The sequence below is a fragment of the Geotrypetes seraphini genome, chromosome 1 (assembly GCF_902459505.1).
Source record: "Geotrypetes seraphini chromosome 1, aGeoSer1.1, whole genome shotgun sequence".
Lineage (NCBI taxonomy): Eukaryota > Metazoa > Chordata > Amphibia > Gymnophiona > Dermophiidae > Geotrypetes > Geotrypetes seraphini.
In genome coordinates, this window is record NC_047084.1 from 427,289,689 (window position 1) to 427,304,118 (window position 14,430).

Here is a 14,430-nt window from a genome sequence, read left to right on the forward strand (position 1 = left end):
TGGCAACCACTGCCGAAGAAGTGCATATTGAAGAGGATGCATGTGAGCCTGAGCCCACCGGACCACCGCCAAGGAGGCCACCATGGACCCCGAGACCTGCAGAAAGTCTTGCACCAGTGGACATTGGCAACCCAGGGAGCGAATCTGCATCTGCAATTTGCACACCCTGGCTTTTCCCCAAGCTGGTGGCAAAAAGCATGCCAAGATACTCCAACTCCACAACTCGAGCCAAAACCCAGAAACTCTCCTGTAACAACTTTGCTCAAATCAACCAATCATCCAGATAGAGGTGCACCAGAATGCCCTCCTTGCGCAAAGCAGATGCCACCACAACCATAATCTTGGAGAAGGTGTGAGGCACCATAGCTAGATCAAAGGGAAGTGCACAAAACTAAGAATGCTATCCCAAAATCGCAAAGCGAAGGAATCATTGATGAGAGGCCCAAATGAGAACATGCAGATAGGCCTCCATCAGGTCAAGAGAAGTCAGAAATTCCCCAGGCTGGACTGCCAGAATTACAGATATCAGGATTTCCATACGAAAAAACAGAACCCAGAGAGCTCTGTTGACACCTTTGAGATCCAAAATGGGCCAAAAAGACCCCTCATTCTTGGGCATCACAAAGCAAATGGAGTACCTGTCGGTGCGAATGTCCTGAGGAGGCACTGGGACTACTGCTTTGAGGTCCAGCAACCTGAGCAGTGTCTTCCAAAAAGCCCCTTTCTTCCAAGTTGCCTGAAAAAGAGAGGAGAGGAGAGGAAATGATCTGGGAAAGGACATGAAAAAATAAACTCCAGAGCATAACCATCCTAAAACACCTTCAGAACCCACTGATCCATTGTGAGCTCGGCTCATCCCTGGCAAAACTCCTGCAACTGGACTCTGCCTGGAACTATGGGAAGGACCACAATGTATGCATTGAAAGAAATGTCCTCTGGAAAGAAAAAAAGGTTGTACCCCGGCCAAGGCGGTACCTACGAAATCTACTCAAACATCCCTAAACAGAACCATCACGTAGAATCAGGCAAGTTTGGTGCTCGAGTGTTTAGTTTATGGTTTGTTTTGGGTTTTTTTTTTACTTTACTGAGGCACATTAGAGACACTCACGGCCTGAACCAGCTGATCCAACTTCCCCCCAAAGAGAAAAGAGCCCCAAAAGGGAAACTGACTTAACTTAGCCTTAGATGTCGCGACTAACCCCGAAGCCACAGGGTATGGCGGGCTGTCACACCTAGAGCCATGGACTGGACATAGGCCCCTAACAGATCATACATGGCTTCAGACAGAAAAAAGCCCCCCAGCTCAATCTTAAGAACTTCCTGATCCACGAAGGACCAGTCAGCCACTGAATGTGACAAAACCCCACGTACAACAATGCTGTACAAAAATGGCAGCCTCAGGACCATTTTATGCTCCATTTATTTCTTATTTCTTTTTTTTTTAATTCTCACCAATTGTCTCAAGTTAGAGCAAACCTCATATAGCACTCTAAATTGTAGTCAGTGCCGGTATAGGTGGCACGACGTACAATTGAGGCTCCTCTAAACACAGAAAACCTAGGGAGGTGAGGGATATGGGGGGAGGGACTCAACCCTTTCGATTTTGTCACCCCCGAGGTCAATGGGACCCCCAAGAGGGTCCCCCAAGTTCTATCCGGACAGCAAAAGGAACCAGAAAAGTTCCCTAACCAGATCCAACCGGCCCAAAACAAAATTCAGTACAGACTGCACAATCCTACCACTCTACCTGCTGGAAACTGAGAAAAGACCTATTGTAAGAGAGATTGCACAGCCCACTTGTACTGTAACCAAAAGTTAGTATCTCAGTCTCCACCTGCTGGCAGAGGAGCGTAAACCCATCCATTTCTGTGCCTGTCTGAAAGGACACTAAAGAAAGCATTTTCTAAAGAGTGGAAATGCTTGCATAAATTAGAAAAAAAAAATGCACTATACACATTCAGCTCTCAGCAGCAGTGGAAAGCAACTTTAAAAAATCATCACAACACCAGAATTATAGTGATTGTATGTAGATTTCCCCAGCAGTCCAACTGAATGCATAATATAAAATTACAAGTCTATATTCAACCATTCTGGTCACCTATTTTAAACCCCGACTACCATATTTTAAAAAATATATGCTTTCAGTATCGCTACATGGAGAACTGGTGGCATTGAATATACATATAATGAGGTGATTGATGGTAACTATATGGACATCAGTGACATTCAGCTAATATCCATATAGTTATGTGGTTGACTTCATGATGGCTTTTCAGTTTCAGCATTACCACACATGCACTACCAAAGATGGTACTAAAGCAGTTTGGAGCTATTTTCACTGGCTCTATCTGTGCAGAGGACTTACACATTTAGCATGCTGCAGGAAAGAGCTTTTGTATTTTCATTTCAAATTTTTTTATCCAACAGTTTTCTCCTGCTCTTTTTGGCTTCCAGCAAAATTGGCATAAGGTCTGCTATTTGGCACCAGGAGCTTTCATTCACTATCAACTAGAAGATTTATTTTCTTTAGCTTCAGATTCCAAGTTTCCAAGTGTATTTAACACTTTACATAGCGCAATGGAAATACATCTATGCGGTTCACATATAAAACTAAAATAAAACTTATAATTAAAATAAAATAAGTAAAGGTAGAACTACATTGTAGAGACAACTCTAAGCCAGAGACCATGCATCAGAAACCTATGATCCTGGGCTCCGAGTCCAAACCACTGGGCCCCGAGTCCTACCCACTAAGTATCACGCTGGGGGCTGGTCATGACCTTAACTCACCATAGGCTATGAATACTGTTTCTGGAACACCCCAATCTTTTCATTCCCAGTCTCAGCTGACCTGGGAATGAAAACAGACACCTTCAGCGTGGTAATGCAGATAATGGACATAGAGCCACTCAGTCAGCCTATCCTTTATTAAAATTTGCTGAATTTGCCTTTTTCACTAAAGTGAGTCAAGGCGAAGTACAGTAAAGATACAAAAAAAACAAAACAGAAAAGGAACACCAGAGAACAAATAGGAGAGAGTCAACAGCCAAAAGATAGTCCAACCTTTCATCATTAATTTAACAGTCAAGTTCTTCTAATGCCTCAATTTCTGTACAAATTAATGCCACTTAATTCCTATGAAAGGATATCATTGCTTGGGGTTAAACAGACTGAAAAGATGGGGTTTAAGTTTAATTTTAAAATTATTGATATGATGTTTCTGCCCTAAGGGCTGTAAAATAAAAAGCATGTTTTCATGTGGATTCCCAACAGGCTTTTTTTTGGATTGGACAACATGTGTTCAGTAATGGATCAGAGGGAGTGTGATGGGTGTAAAAGACTGTTAAAGCCAGGTAGTCTGGGATACTGGTGGTTTGTGCTTTAATTTTAAATTGTACTGGCATTTAATGGGCAGCCAATGAAGTTTAATAATGGAGATATGTGGTTATGTCTCTCTACTTTCTTTATTCCAGAGTATAGACTATGTTTCAATAGTTAATGTGGGAGGTTATGAACATGTTTATCAACATGTGAAGTTAACTGAAGTCTAAATATGTATGAACAATGGACAAAATTTGGTGAGAAAAGGTAAAGTTTGAATCCATCCAAAACACCAAGATATTTAAATTTAGCAACCGGAAGTAATGGTATATCAAAAAGAATAACTGAAATATTAGGGGGAGTTTCAGGTTTTTTGATATGCCACTAATATAAACAAAAGTTATATGACCTACTAGCCAACAAGTAGCAGCTTTTTTCTGGATTAGTATCAATTGTTGTTGCTGTAACCAGTGTGCAATGAATGAGACATTTTTGCAGAGGACCAATATCAGGATTACTTGTGGTGGTAAAATGAAGAAGATTGTCAGCATAGTCATAGTCACTGATTCCAATTCTTGCACCAGGAGAGCTAAAGGGCTAAGAAAATGATTAAATAAAATGGGAAGAAGGATAGATCCCTGTGGTACACCACAAAATAGTGTGTGAGGTTTAGAATCTAGTTGGTTGCCTACAGACACTAACCTTAAATGGCCTCTCTAAAGTTAAAAGGGAATAGATTCCATACAAACATAAAGAAGTTCTTATTCTGACAGGTGAAAGTCTATAGAATAGAAGAGAATGGTCAATTATGTCAAAAGCAGTAGAGATCTAATGAGACTACCAATGCTATAAAACCATCTAGTTTACCATAAATTTCACTTATCATGGCTATTAGAACAGTTTTGGTACTATATCAGACCTGGAAATCTGATTGTCGTGGATAGAAAACGAGAATAGATTCCAAGTGATCTTGAAGCCGAACAAAAATAATCTCTATTACTTTGGCAAGGAAGGGCAAATTAGAATGGGATGGTAATTAGCAGGGACAGTGGAATCTGCATGTTGTTTTGGGTTTTTTTAAAGAACAGAACAGGATGAATTATCTCCTTTAACAAGTCAGGTATTTCATCTTCCTTTAGGAGATGATGAAATGAGGAAAGTAAATCAAGGCTGAATGTTTTGTACCAATGAGAAAGGATAGGGTCAGCTTACAGTATGTGGTATATATTTGTAAAAAAGCAGTTTACAAAAGTTGTCTATTGATGGTATAGTAAATACAACCCAGTTCAAACTGGGAGTTGTTAGCACAATTCGTTGGGAAGGATTCAACACAATATCAGCTTTATCTTGGAGGTAAAGAACTGGGTGAACATATCAGTGAAAGGGAAAAAAGACACTCAGACTTAGATGGTTTAGATAAACTGGAATGTGCTTTCAGGGAGACCAGTGCTTGCTTGCTTGCCACAGGCAATATATGATGATGAGATGGCCATCTAGCCTGACTGATGAGCACAAATAGATGGTCTGACAGAACTCATTGGTGACCTCTAGATAATGTAGGAGAACTCTTCTCACATCCTCAGAATCCAGTCTGGAACACTGGTAATCTTACTTCTTGATTTACATGAAACACCTAAATGATCTTTGGCAATAAGGACCAGACCTTGCATAAGGAAACTCCTGCCTCCTTTATCTTGAGCAAGGGCTCCCTACACGACAGGGCCTGCAACTCCAAGACTTTGGAGTTGACGGTAAAATCCAAAAAGGATGCCTTTTGAATAGGCTCATATGGAGCCTAATTGAGGCCATGCAAAACCATGTTAAGGTTCCACAATGGAAATGGTTGTCTTACTGGTGGTATGAGCCTTAGTGTCCCCATTAAGAATCTGGCTATGTCTGATGAGAAGCCAGGGAAGCTTTGTGTCTACGGGCTCTGAAACCAACGTGGGCTGTCACTTGGACCCTGAGTGACACCACTGTGAGACCTTTGACGAGACCTGCTTGGAAGAAAGTTAGCACCATAGTGATCGGAGCACTAAAAAGTTCCACCTTCTCTTTCGTGCACCAGTACTGAAATGTCTCCCAAGCCTTAGCATAAGCAGAGACTGTCGTAGGCTTCTTGGCCCTGAGGAGAGTAACAATGACTACCTTAGAATATCCTTTGTGCTTTAATGCCATGTGCTCAACACCAAAGCAATCCGGATCTTCAATGATCATTGGGCCCTGAGACAGAGAATTGGGCTGTACTTGCAGTCAGAGACCTTTGTTCCTCTGAAGATGCACTAGGTCCATGTACCACAGACTGCATGGCCAATCTGGAGCTATGAGAACCACTCTCTCTGGGTGGTTTACTATTCTGTGAAGTATCCATCCTATTACGGGCCATGGATGAAACAAGTACAAGAGCTCGTTCTTTTGCCACAGCTGGGCTAGGGCATCCAAGCCTTCACCTCTGGGCTTGGATCTTCAACTGAAGAAGCAGTCCGCCTTCTTATTCCTTGCTATAGGCCTCAGATCGAAAGTTGGCCAACACGACTGAAGAACGATGGACTGAAACGCTGCTGCAGATAAGGTCTGCCTGCTGAAGTAATTGGTCTGGACATTGCCCACTCCCACTACATGCACCGTGGAGATCGCCTTTAGCTGTAGCTCTCTGTCCACTGGAACAATAAGTGGGCTTCCAGGCTCAGTTGTACACTCTCAGTGCCTCCTGCTGAGAAGAATCAGACTACCTGTCCTTCCAGACTCTTCTCCAGCTTCTGTTAATGACAATCAAATGGCCGAAAGTTCCAGTCTGTTGACGGACTACTTTCTCTAGGAGGCTGACCATTGCCCTGGACTGGGCATCTGTTGTAATGGTCTCCCAAGCCGAACAATCCGGTATCCATTGTCAGAATCACCTACGAAGTTATTCTGAGGGGCATGCCCTGTAATAACGACTGTAGATGGAGACACCAACTCACATTGCAGCAGGATTCCAGAGTCCAAGGGAGAGTCATTTGAAGGAGTCCATTTGCGGGGACCACTGAGACAGCAATTCATTCTAGAGAGCCTTTGCCCAAGGGATCACATCTATAGTGACTGCCATGGAGTCTAGTACTTGGAGGTAGTGCCACACAAATGGAGCTGTCTTGGCCATCATGTCTGTTATCTGAGTGCAAAGCTTCTCTCTGCATGCCTCTGAAGATAGATCTGGCCTTCTGCAAGACCTGGACCATTCGAGCCACTGCTTGTTCCCCTTCCAATAACAACAGATCTCTGATCAGCCAGTTATCCAGATATGGATGCACTTGTAATCCTGCCCTGTGGAGATGTGCTACTTCCACCACCATCACCAAAGTGAGGGGAGCTGTTGTCAAACCAAAGGGGAGCGCCAAGAACTGATGTTGTCTCTCCAGCATATGGAATCTCCTGTGTTCCAGAAATATGGGAAATATGGGAATGTACAAGTAGGCTTCCGTCAAGTCTAGGGAAGCTAGAAATTCCCCAGGAGCCTCCACTGCAATGACTGACTGCATGGTTTCCATGTGAAATTGTGGAACCTTTAGGGTCTTGTTGATGTGTGTGAGATCCAGAAAGGGTCTCCAATCTTAAGAACATAAGAATTGGCGCTGCTGGGTCAGACTAGTGGTCCATCGTGCCCAGCAGTCCGCTCACGCGGTGGCCCCCAGGTCAAAGACCAGTGCTCTAAATGAGTCCAGCCTCACCTGTGTACATTCCAGTTTAGCATGAACTTGTCCAACTTTGTTTTGAATCCCTGGAGGGTGTTTTTCCCTATAACAGACTCTGGAAGAGCGTTCAAGTTTTCTACCACTCTCTGGGTGAAGAAGAACGTCCTTAAGTTTGTACGGAATCTATCCCCTTTCAATTTTAGAGAGTGCCCTCTCGTTCTCCCAACTTTGGAGAGGGTGAACAACCTGTCTTTATCTGTTAAGTCTATTCCCTTCAGTATTTTGAATGTTTCGATCATGTCCCCTCTCAGTCTCCTCTTTTCAAGGGAGAAGAGGCCCAGTGTCTTCGATCTCTCACTGTACGGCAACTCCTCCAGCACCTTAACCATTTTAGTCGTTCTTCTCTGGACCCTTTCGAGTAGTACCGTGTCCTTCCTAATGTATGGCGACCAGTGCTGGATGCAGTACTCCAGGTGAGGGCATACCGTGGCCCGGTACAGTGGCATGATAACCTTCTCCAATCTGTTCATGATCCCCTTATCATTCCTAGCATTCTGTTCACCCTTTTCACCACCACCACGCATTGCGCGGACGGCTTCATCGACTTGTCGATCAGAACTCTCAAGACTCTTTCCTGGGAGGTCTCTCCAAGTACCGCCCTGGACATCCTGTATTCGTGCATGAGATTTTTGTTACCGACATGTATCACTTTACACTTATCCACGTTTAACCTCATTTGCCATGTCGATGCCCATTTCTCGAGCTTGATTATGTCACGTTGCAGATCTTCACAATCCCCCTGTGTCTTCACTACTCTGAATAACTTTGTATCGTCTGCAAATTTAATCACCTCACTAGTCGTACCAATGTCCAGATTGTTTGTAAAGATGTTGCAGAACACGGGTCCAAGCACCGAGCCCTGCGGCACCCCACTGGTGACGCTTTTCCAGTCCGAATATTGTCCTTCTGAAAATCCAGATATACAATGTTGACCAGGTCGCCCTTGTCTATCTGCTTGTTTACTTCCTCGAAGAAGTGCAGCAAGTTCGTCAAACAAGATCTGCCTTTGCTGAAACTGTGCTGGCTGGTCCTCATCAGACTGTATCCATCAAGGTGACCAATGATGCGGTCCTTTATCAGTGCCTCTACTATCTTTCCCACTTAAGAGCACGGGTCCAAGCACCGAGCACTGCGGCATCCCACTGGTTATGCTTTTCCAGTCCGAGTATTGTCCATTTACTCCCACTCTCTGTTTCCTATGTTCTAGCCAGTTTATAATCTACATAAGTATTTCACCCTCGATTCCATGGCTCGCAATAGAGTAGAGAGGGACAGATTCTTCAAACTTTCAAAAAATACTGTCCAGAATGGCTCACTTATTGCACTAGAATTACAAGTATGAATCGCAGATAATTGGAATTAAGTGTGAAAACCAAAGAAAAGCATAGGAAAGTAGACAAGTGTGCATGGATGTGCGTACATATACATATGAGAGCATACATACTGTATAATACATAAATACAGTTGAGTATTAAAAGAAATAATATAAAATTGAAACAAACGTTCCTTAAAATACAATGCTACATCTCATCACATCAACTCAGCAGTAGTATATGCACCTTGAAAGATCTGGGGTAGTAATAGCTTTAATTTCCTTCACATGGTACATCCCCACCTTGGACTTTTGCTCTGCAACTGCTGTGTTAACATACAAAAACAAAATAACCCACTCAACCTAGCCATCTAACTTACAAAGCTGGTGTAGACCAGATTCCATCACTTCCTTGGCCTTCTGGGCACAAGCTGGTTGGATGCCCTTCCTCCTATGAGTCATTTCATAACTGGGCTTTAAAAGCAGGAATACACAGAGCCATGCAGAGTGCCTGGGTCCAATTTCTGGATCAGGTATTTAGCTCCCTAAGTTAGCTGGAGCTGGGTGTGCTATGCAGGCAGTATTTACAGCTTCATGGGGGGAAGGGGGAGGATCCCAGTTGTGATATGATGATACCACCTATGGCCAAACTGCAGAGTTCTAGAAAGAGCTCTGATACAGAGTCTTTGGCAGGGAAAAGCTACTGCAATTAATGGATTAATTGATTTGGGAGGGAATACATAAGAGAGAGAGAAACATTTCCCAAGTAGTTGCATACTCCAGCCCTGTTCTGAATGAGCTGGAAGCCCAAAGGTGCAAGAGAATACTGGTAGATGGACTAGGTGTTGCTGGAGTTGGTTTGCTGACATACCTTGCTAATGTGATCTGGAGCCAGGTCAGGGGTAGTGCTGAACTCTCCTTCTATCTGCAGGTCACTTACACACATAATATGGTCTCTGAGCTCTGTTAGCCTTTGACTCCCCAGAACCAGCAGTGTCTGGTACGGCTTGTGCTCTTTGTGCTAAAAGTTAACCGAAAAGTAAAGATATTTGGATTTTAGCTCACACCTTTTTTCCAAATAACAGCTCAAGGTTAGTTCCATTCAAGTACATAGGGTATTTCTCTGTCCTAGAGGGCTTATAATCTAAGTATGTAATCAAAGCAATGGAAAATTAAGTGATTTACCTAAGATCACAAGGAGCAGAAGTGGGATTTGAATTGAGCTTCCCTGATTGTTAGGCTGGTACTCTAACCACTAGCCTACTCCCTAAATTAAGAAACACCTGGGAGATTAAAAGCAAGATTGCTTTATGAAATGTGCTCCAAAGAGAGTGCCTCTTTTATGGCTTTTAAATCAGAGGTACTATAGAGACAGAAAGAAATAATAAAAGCAAGTAAATTATACAAAAATGCAACCATCTCCAGCTCTGCCCTGCCAAATTCCCAAGACTGCAAACATTGAATCTTTGCCAACCACTGAGATCCCTTAGAGACCTCTGCCCCTATTAGGCTGCAAACAGTGAATGCTTACCAACCTCAGCGAGCACCTGGAGAATCCTGTCCCTCCAAGAGCAACTCTGAGATCAAGTAAAGAAAGATTAGGTTCTTACCTCAGTAATCTTCTTTCTTGTAGATGTGTCTAGTGGTCTTGAAATGATATAAGAAGGGATGCTGGGAAACATGATCACAATATGATCCGCTTCGACCTGGAAACAGGGGCAAAACATCGATCCAGAACATCGGCCATGGCACTGAACTTCCGAAAAGGGAATTACAAAGGGATGAGACTCATGGTGGGGAAGATTAAGAAGAGGATAAGCACTGTAAAAATGCTAGAGCAAGCATGGTCCTTTTATAAGGACATGGTCACTGAGGCATAAAATCTATATATACTGTGTATCACCATGGGATCCAAGAGGAAAAAGAACAAGAAACCGGCGTGGCTCACTGTAGCGGTGAAGGAAGCAATCACAGACAAGAAGACAAAAAGGTCAAAAACGGACGAAAACTGGAAAAAGCACAAACAATATCAAAGCAGGTGCCAGGACCCCGTCACTGATCACCTTGACGGACACAATCTGATGAGGACCAGCCAGAACAGCTTCAGCAAGGGGAGATCTTGCTTGACGAACTTGCTGCACTTCTTCGAGGGAGTAAACAGGCAGGTAGACATGGGTGAGCCAGTTGACATTGTTTATCTGGATTTTCAGAAGGCGTTCGACAAGGTCCTGCATGAACGACTACTTTGAAAAATTGCGAGCCATGGAATCGAGGGTGAAATACTCATGTGGATTAAAAACTAGTTGGTGGATAGGAAACAGAGAGTGGGGGTAAATGGACAATAGTCAGACTGGAAAAGCGTCACGAGTGGAGTGCCGTAGGGTTCTGTGCTTCAACATATTTATAAACGACCTGGAAATTGATACGACGCATGAGGTGATTAAATCTGAAGACGATACGAAGTTATTCAGAGTAGTGAAGACGCATGATTGCAAAGACCTGCAACGTGACATAAACACACTCAAGAAATGGGCCGTGACATGGCAAATGAGGTTTAATGTGGAAAAGTGTAAGGTGATGCATGTCGGTAATAAAAATCTTATATACGAATCTGGTTTGGTACTTGGATAGACCCCACTCCCCCCCCCCAGGAAAGAGACTTGGGAGTACTGTTGACAAGTCAATGAAGCCGATCGCGCAATGCGCAAGGGTGGTGGAAAAGGGCAAATGCTAGGAATGATTAAGAAAGGGATCATGAACAGATCGGAGAAAGTTATCATGCCGCTGTACCAGGCCATGGTATGCCCCCACCTGGAATACTACATCCAGCATTGGTCACCGTACTTGAAGAAGGACATGGTACTACTCAAAAGGGCCCAGAGAAGAGCGACTAAAATGGTTGAGGGGCTGGAGGAGTTGCCGTATAGTGAGAGATTAGAGAAGCTGGGTTCTTTACCCTTGAAAAGAGAAGACTGAGAGGGGACATGATAGAAACATTCAAGATAATGAAGGGAATAGACTTAGTAGATAAAGACCGGTTGTTCACTCTCTCCAAGGTAGAGAGAACAAGAGGGCACTCTCTAAAGTTAAAAGGTGATCGATTCCATGCAAACATAAGGAAGTTCTTCTTCACCCAGAGAGTGGTGGAAAACGAACGCTCTTCCGGAGGCTGTTATAAGGGAAAATACCCTCCAGGGATTCAAGATAAAGTTAGACAAGTTCCTGCTGAACCAGAACGTACACAGGTAAAGCTAGTCTCAGTTTGGACACTGGTCTTTGAGCAAAGGGCCACCATGTGAGCACGATGGACCACTGGTCTGACCCAGCAGCGGCAATTCTTAAGTTCAATTCATTGGGCCAAATCGAATCAAAAAATATTTCCCTGAATCAGGCCAAACTAATCAACATTATAATATCCTAACTTGTGCAACCAGCAATAACCATGTAGAGAGCTCGTAGCTACTTGAATGTCCTATCAAGCAAAGACAGTATGATCCTATCAAGCAAAGACTGTATGGTCTTGAGGATTTCACTATGTATTCTCTCTTTTTATTTATTTTTTTCATTTTCCTCTCAGCTCCTCAGAGATAGAATTTTTCAAATCCAAACTGATCCTAAGGCAGGTGAAACCCATTCACAGGGTGGGGCTTCAGGAACACTAAACATATCTGCAAGAAAGATTACCGAGTTAAGAACCAAGGATAAGATTCTCTAAAGTCATGGTGCATTTGATGATGGCACTAAACCATCGTTAAATTCAATATTTTCCCTCCCGATTCTCAAATAAGCTCACTGTGGTCTTTTCTGTGCTTTCTAACAGCCTCTGATTGTACTATGCAAATGTAGTACAATGATGTTATCAATATTAAAATGAGCTCTCCTTGTGATTCTCAAAAAAGAACACCCCTCCATTTATGAGGAATCAGGGCCGACTTTTAATGGCAGGGTCTGAGCTGCCGTAGCTTTACTTTCCTGTCAGTTCCTGAGCACTGACTGGCTCAGGCACTGACAGGAAAATAAAGCAGCTCAGACCTGTAACCAAAAACGAATGGCCCCGATTCCCTCCCCTTCTGCAGAGCTCAGTGACCCTCTCTGACAATGCCCCTCCCCAAAACCTTATGTGAAAGATCAGCAGAAGGGATGCCCATCCCTCCTTCTGAAAGGTTCTCCCACCCTGGTGGTCTAGTGCAACCCCTGACATCACCACCCCCATACCTTGTTAAGAAGGCCAGCAGTAGGAATGCCCTCCTCTTCAAAATGGCCTTCCCCTTCCAGATGCATCATGGGATGCCCTGGGAGGGGCCTAAGGCCATGATTGGTCCAAGTGCCTAAGACCCCTCCCCCTAGTGGCCTTGGGAGGTGCCTAGGTCAATCAGGGCCTTAGGCCCCTCCCAGGGCATTCCAGGATGCACCAGGAAGAGGAAGGCCCACATTTTGAAGAGGCGGGTCTTCCGGCAGGAGGGACTAAGCATCCCTCCTGCCAGCTTTCTTGACAAGGTATTGGGAGGGGGGTGGGTCGTCAATGACAGCACTAGACCACCAGGGTGGCAGACCCTTTTGACAGAAGGGAGTGGGCATCCCCCCCTGTCAATCATTGGTACAGGAGGTGTTGTGGCAAAGGGGGGTGGCAGGCTTGCCAGCAGGAGGGAGTGGGTATCCCTCCCGCCAATTTAATTTAACGGTAGGGGTGTAGAGGACTCGGGAGGGGCTTGGCCCGGTGTGGGGAGGGGAGTTATCCTTGAGGGCAGATGAAAGGGAGGAATCGGGGGCTCTCCCTGCCAGCTAAGCCGACAGGAAGAGCAGCAGTCCTGGGCTTATTTTTTTTCCATTTTTGACTGGAGGTAGGAGCTGTGCCTAGCAATTGCTTTTCTAAGCAAATGCCAGGCACAGTTTCTTCCCCCTTTTACCAGCAATTCTACATACAAATAGCATGCATATAACACTGGTCAACAAGCATTTTGCTACTGGAGTTCTGTCACCTGTACCTTAACAAGGGCCACATGCTGACTCTAAATCTGAAAACAGTTTTCGTCTATCACATATCATATCATATATCATTTTCGTCAAAAACACTACCATGAAGCGTCAGTATTTTACTGTTTCTGTAACACAATATTGCATTTTAGGATCACATAAACCAGTAATTTGAAAGTTTATGCTAAAAAGTGATTGTGCTTTTTATGTTCATATCCTCATAGCTGAGTGTTGAGTAGTTATATTAGAATCCTTATTACAGAAGAAACAAACCAAAATCTGACATTCTTGGAAAAACCAAAACCTTATATTCTTGTAAAAGCAGTGTTTCAACCTAAGCTGGAATGCTCCAAGCAGTGGTTGCTATAACAGCATTCAACATCCCATGAAAGAAAAATACTAATTATAACACTGTTTTCTCTTGTATAATATATATATGCCTTGGGAAACAATTCAACATAATTAACTTTTTGTCTATGAAAAAAAAAAAAAAAAATGATTGTGCTGTTTTGTCTACCTGTGAATTTTTATATTTTGTTTGTTTTTGTTTAATTATGAATAGACAAGATTGTATTAACCATCCTGATAATTTCTGTTATGTCTGCGGACAATTTACTGCACAATCAGCACCTAAGAAGTACGTTTGATTTTGAAAAAAGTGAAGCCAAAATCAAAGGAGGTGTTTTTATTGGAACCAAAATCCATGAACTGTTCCTTGATGATGCTTTCAAACAGAAGATGAACCCAGCTGAATCAGTAGTATGGGAAGCATTTATGCTGGTTGTTCAGATTTTTCTTGGTAATTACAGATCAGAGAATTGAGCATATCAGCTAATGGGTGCCAGAATGTCACTTAAAATGTACTTCTTACATTCTCACCTTAACTTCTTCCCACCCAATCTTGGTGATGTCAGCGATGAGCATGGGGAAAGATTTTATCAAGGTGATGGAAAGCAGATATCAGGGAAAGTTAAATCCCAGTATGATGGGAGACTATTGTTGGTTCTTGCAAAGAGAGACAAATGTACATTATAAGCATAAAAGCAACTGTCTCAAACATTTCTGAACATGCTGACATCACTTTTGTGTGAG

At 43.3% G+C, this 14,430-nt stretch overlaps 1 protein-coding gene across 1 annotated transcript in view; it reads right to left on the reverse strand.

Moving 5' to 3' along the window:
* The window catches only part of SNAPC3 (small nuclear RNA activating complex polypeptide 3), a 107,454-nt gene that overhangs the window by 37,782 nt on the left and 55,242 nt on the right, over window positions 1-14,430 (reverse strand). Inside the window, exon 5 of the mRNA XM_033919136.1 lies at window positions 9,236-9,385. Within this exon, the coding sequence (XP_033775027.1) occupies window positions 9,236-9,385 (150 nt within the window). The remainder of the gene's footprint in view (window positions 1-9,235; window positions 9,386-14,430) is intronic.